A 5,718-nucleotide genomic window follows, 5' to 3' on the forward strand; every position below is an offset into this window, starting at 1 on the left:
ATTTAAATGATTATCATCTGATAGTGCCTAACGATCCATCCAACTACAACATGCCAACCGAACAAATAAACAATCGTACAACATAAGCTAAATAAACTATGTGTGTGCCGAGCTTGGAACATGGAAAATTTCCTTGCTATTTTTTACAGTATTAAATAAACCATTTTCGTGCTATTTTAGAGTTCCCGCAATTTGCTGTACTTTTAATTTGCATTCGAACCAGCTTGGGCTATCAGGTACTTCTCGTAGATTAATCTTCCGACGGTTACATCTTCCGTAGCCATACCGAGCGATTGGAACACACTAATTCCACCCGGTTTCGGTAGCAAGCTCATTTCCTCTGCACGTTTTTCGCGCAGTATTACTTCACCCACTTCTCCGACGATGTTGGATCGAAGCGTTGCCAGTTCCTTTTGAGCACCCGCCTGATGATCAATGTATAACTGACACACGTCGTATACATCCTGTGCCAGCTCGGCATGGTGATATTCACCTGCTCCGACAGCTAAAACGGAAAAGACATTCTTCATTCTTGAAATTCTTCCAGTTTTCGGAAGAATTCTAGGAAAACTTACCATTAATATGAACGTTTGGTTTGAGGAAATTGCGATAGACGAGCGGTTCACTGGATCCGGTCGCCGTTACAATCACATCGCAATCCCGACAGCAGTCCTCAACCGTATCGCAGACAAACACTGAATAATTGCTGTTCGTTTGCTTCGCCTCTTCGGTTAGGATTTCCTTCAGCTGAACGGCACGTCCGGGCGTTCGGTTCCACAGCCGAATCGTTCGTACCCGTGCCACGGACTGTGTGCGGACGAATCCAACCGCATGCATCATACCCTGAAACCCACACCCAACAATTCCGAGCTGGATGCTAACCGTTCCGTCCGGTGCGTTAGCACGAGCCGGACGTAGAAAGAGATGATCGGTCGCCACGAGAGAAGCCGTTGCCGTACGTATACCCGTCAGGTGGTTGGCTTCAATGATCGCTTCCAGCTTGCCGGTGGTGCTGTTAAACACAAACACTTCCCCGTTAATCGAGGGCAACCCCAGGGCAACATTCTTACGGAAGCTCGTGATCAATTTACACGCCAGCGTTGAAGTGCGTTCGGTAGTGCCGGAACTCAACCGATGCTGACCGACAAAGCCGGGCATGCAAAGAAGCACACCTGCAAAGGGTAGGGGAATGTCTTCAAATCGCACCGAAGAATGTCGTTCGCTTTCAACTGCTTACCACCCTCTGCCTGCACAAACGTTCTTGCGGGCTGAGAACTGACCGGCTGATCAGACAAACGGGTGACCGCATCCCGCGCTTGGTTCGAAACGGACACAAACGCTTGCTCGATGGCGTACCGCGCCTCATTCCAATCGAGCAGCACTTTTACTTGCTCCTCGTCGATAAACACTGGCCGCGATCGTGTGTTTGTTCCCACGGTCTTACTCATCGTTGCTCACTCGCCGTTGCTTGTTTTGTTAAATACTTCTTTCTTCTCTTCTTCTGCTTCTTATCACACACCACTAGGAATGAAGACAGCTGCACACGATAGGCTCGTATTGATCACTTGGAAAGATGCGTAAAGCTGTTTACGCATCAGTCTTATATACTGAAATATGTTCCTGTTTTGTACCATTTGTTTTCTTATCTTTGTGTGAGACTATCACAAAACCGCAAATGTGACACACATTGCATGATTGCTTCATTATATCTGGGTATCTTTATCTATCTGTTGAAGAGATGAGAGAATTTTTTTCACAATGCGGAAACCTAAATCACGAGGCTTAGCTTCCTTACAGGGAGCTTTGTGACTAACTTAACCACTTCGAAAGAATATGTATTTTATAATATCCCATTATAGTGTTGTGCATAAACTGCAAAAGCTTCTTTCTTTCCGTTCGTTAAAGTCTTCGTCGGTTGCTTGTAATGCTCCAAGAATGATTGCATGGAAATCAGGTACCATTGTATTATTGAAATTGTTCGCCGGATGTTCTCTGATATGAGTTCGAAAATGATGGATTTTTTCGCATTTTCAATAGTACATGTTTGATTACTTCGGTGGGCTGAACGGATGATTTAGCTCTCCATGTCATGACATGAACCTGGAGTTTATCTAAAAGTTGATCAGCAATAAATATAGAAAAGGGGTTATCTTGTGGTTAGTACACGCAATGTCTTTCTTTCTGAAGTCATTGTTTTGGCAGGCTGATAAAACTTATTATTTACTTATCTTGGTCTACTGCGGAAGTCTTCGAGTGCCATCATCTGCCTATCCAATATATCAGCCTTTCTAGCGGCCGCATCAACGCTGTCACTCCATCTCAAATTGGGCATTCCACGCCTTCTCTGTCCATGTGGACGACCTAAACGAATTACTTATTGGGTTGTTCGGTGTCATTCTCATGATGTGACCAGCCCACTGGCGAGTCTAATCCGCTTTACGATAGTGAGATCATCGTACAGCTCGCAGAACACGCGATCTCCATTATCCTTCCATACACACAGAGTCAAAAACCCGCCCGAGCATACTCCTCTCGTACGTCCATGTCTAAATGTCTATGGCGTATGCGAGTATCACAACTATACAAGTTCTATATAGTCCAAGCTTTGAGGTTTTATGAGTACATAAGGTTCTCGAGGTTCTTTTATGAGTATATAAAGTTCCACAGAGACTTCAGAATTTTGACCTGAATCACCGTATGTCATCACGCTTTTCCTAACCAAACGACGGCACACTGCGCTGCGTAATATTTTGGAGTATTTTTATTATAACAATTCGATAAATAATAAATTGCGATAAAAATAATGATAAAAATTGCCTTTTCTTGACTACGATGGGCTAAAAGAGATAGAGATAGGGAGAGAGATAGAGGTTATGTGTACTTCTTACTCGTTCGGTGTTTATTATCATCGTGATATAATGGTATCAAAGATAGTTAATTTTACTTTTTAACACCTGAATACGTGTTCTTCTATCATATGCTTATGCCGCTAGCTGTGCTTTTTTACCGTGTATGTTGTAACGGTGCACAAAAAAGGCGTACTACTCTTCTCTCGCACCGTTGCACAATTCCTCTAATGCGGGACATTCACTGAAAGTCGCCTAAACGTAACCAAACCCTACACCCGGAAGGGACATCACTCCAAATAAACGCTACAATTTTAACCTAATTTAAGTAAGTAGCAAGACAACAGTGAATAAACACATTTGTGTGTTTAGAAGGTGTGTGGTTCGTCACCTCGTGACACATTTCTTCGCTGCTCTGCCTAGCACGGTTTACATAATCCATTTAAAATTTGTTCGATTACATTTGTTCGATCTTAAATCATTCTTCTAGTTCTCTCATTAATCAAGTCCATCTGCGTGCTAATACTATATTAGCCGCTAAATTCAACACGTTACACGTTACGTTACGGAAAGTGGAAAAGAAAGAAAAAAAAAACATTTAATACACTCCTAAAAACGACATAAGTAAAAAAAAAAAGGAAACATCTCTACCTACGATATGCTTTTGGAAGAAAGGAGAAAAAAAACTTGGTAATAAAAACCCTAACAACAACACACACGCACACGCGGTACAAAAAGGAGTTGATCGTGGGTGTGTGTGATCGTAGATTGCAGCCCGTGTGCAAGGTTTTGTTTTTGCGACCGACCCCCGCCGGGTCTCTCTCAAAAGCTTGAATAAATACGGACCGTTTTACTCGATTGGTTTATCATTTACCATACTATATAAGCACGTTATAATGTATATGTATATAAATATGTACGCATATAGACACTTTTTGTTCGTTTTGTTTTGTTGCTTTTGTTCTGCTGTCTGACTAATCTGCTTCGGCGAATCGGCGTTCGATTCCACATACCGTTTTGGGAAGTAACGAATTGAGTAAATTTGGTTTTGTTCGATTAAAAAGTTAGATAAGTATAGTATATCTCAGGGAGGGGGACAGCGAACAGGACAATTGGAAAATGGCGGCTGCATATGGTGGTGTATATAAATATATGGTTTAAGTTTTCCTTCGCTTTTTTGTGTTTAATATGGCAAAACGGATTACTACGGGGAAGGGGGCATCCATTGCTATTGCACGCACAAACAGCTGACCCTGCGACCGTTCAAGCGAAAGACGAATCGTCCAGTGTGCCTTCGCCATTTCCGTTGCTTAGTTTCGTTGTTGCAGGCGATGCCGTGGCGCCCGGTGGTGCTGTCGTTACCGATTGATGACTGCCTTCGGAACCAGTAGCCATTGTTAGTGTGATTCTGTTGGATAAACATGGACAGAAGAAGATATATTAGTTACATCCAATTGATTTATAAACTGTAAAAACGCATAACAATCAAGCTCACAAATCATTTATACATTCTGATGCAAGTAACTCATTGGGGAGCGAAACAGTTCTTCGCAAATAGCGCACTCCACTCGACTTGCAATAAAGACAAAAAGGAAAATTCATTGCACAAGACGTGTTGTTAGATTTTCAATCTCGCTTCGCTATTTCAGTTAATATCTGCTCTAATTGCAAAGAAAAACAGACAGACAGAATTCTCGCTTAGTTAGTCACGCGGGGGGCGTACGGAACAACAACAAGCCAAACTCTTTAGTCACGTGACGCGGCTCTCTGCACTTCTGCTCGGTACCTTTACGGATGTTGCCACCAGTAATAGAACGGTCTCTGTCGTTGTTGTTTATTACCATTGCTGTTGCCGCTGCTGGTTATGCTTATATTGGACGGTTCCTTCTTCAGGCCGGTACCGTTTGTGCGTACGTAGGTGCTAATGACATCTTTGCAACGGGATGTCACCGTCACCGGTTTGCTTTTGAAACGATGATCGATGCTTAGTGCTCTTCGATATTCCGTCAACATGCTGGTATAGGAAGGCGCTGGCGAGGAAGCCACGGAAAATGCGGTACGCTGTGGTGGTTGGCGCCTTCGGTAAAAGCTAGCTCTATGGTAGGTGTGATGTTTGTTTCAGGGGAATTCATTTAAACAAGTAATTTATGAAGGTTGAAAGGAACGAAAAGAAAAGGAAAAAAGGAAACGATACAGATCTGAACTTTAAAAACTGAAATGCGAAACAAACAGACAAACCGGCAGTTAGCGGCTGATATTGTGAAAAACGCACACAAGGTTTGATGCAATGAATATTAAATGATGAACAAACAGAAAGCAGGAGACACGTGCGTTTCAGTTTCTCGAACGCATCCACATGTAAAGGATGAAAATTAAATCGAGAGGAACAAAAGCAAAGAAACACGGAAATAGGCCGCAAGAATAGCGTCAAGCATTGTGTCTTGTGGCTCAGACATGGAAAATCTTCCTAACAGTAAGGAACAGTAAGGATTTCCTTCAACACCTCACACCACATGCCAGCCTTAGGGACATTTTCTTGCTGTGGAAGGTTCCATTCAACTCATTCCGGATTGCAAACAGGCGAATGCAGCAAAGCAAAGCAGAGGTCAGGGGAAAAGTTTCAGCATTGCGCAGCAGCAATCGTTCAAATTTCGCTTACATTTTGCAGTGTTGTCATTGAGGCGAAGATTGGTAGTGCAATGTTCTAACTAACTCCAAATTGGTCCCTCTCTTGATGTGGAAATAGCATTCGATTTTGTTGGGCAATAAAAAATGCGTCGATATGTCTACTAAAATGCACTATTCAGTTTTTGCTCTACTTTCTTCCTTGGGCAGTCATGTTGTTGTGCCGTCCCCTTCGCTAGCTGAGTTC

At 42.8% G+C, this 5,718-nt stretch overlaps 1 protein-coding gene across 1 annotated transcript; it reads right to left on the minus strand.

Annotated features, from left to right (window-relative positions):
- Positions 1 to 203: 203 nt before the first annotated feature.
- Positions 204 to 1,493, minus strand: LOC128708670 (ketimine reductase mu-crystallin). The gene is made up of 3 exons (XM_053803649.1): positions 1,238 to 1,493; positions 576 to 1,172; positions 204 to 505 (listed from the first exon to the last, which is right to left on the minus strand). Exons 1-3 carry the CDS (start codon positions 1,446 to 1,448, stop codon positions 204 to 206), a joined length of 1,110 nt encoding a protein of 369 aa, XP_053659624.1. The 5' UTR covers positions 1,449 to 1,493.
- Between the last annotated feature and the right edge of the window lie 4,225 nt (positions 1,494 to 5,718).

The sequence above is a fragment of the Anopheles marshallii genome, chromosome 2 (assembly GCF_943734725.1).
Source record: "Anopheles marshallii chromosome 2, idAnoMarsDA_429_01, whole genome shotgun sequence".
NCBI classification, from domain to species: Eukaryota; Metazoa; Arthropoda; class Insecta; order Diptera; family Culicidae; genus Anopheles; species Anopheles marshallii.

What these genes read in the sequence shown, in the direction of transcription:
- LOC128708670 (XM_053803649.1), bottom strand. Translation starts at nt 1,448, where the DNA reads ATGAGTAAGACCGTGGGAACAAACACACGATCGCGGCCAGTGTTTATC. An exon ending in GTTTGTGCAGGCAGAGGGTG is followed by an intron (nt 1,173 to 1,237) that starts GTAAGCAGTTGA and finishes TACCCTTTGCAG; the next exon opens with GTGTGCTTCTTTGCATGCCC. An exon ending in ACCAAACGTTCATATTAATG is followed by an intron (nt 506 to 575) that starts GTAAGTTTTCCT and finishes TTTCCGTTTTAG; the next exon opens with CTGTCGGAGCAGGTGAATAT.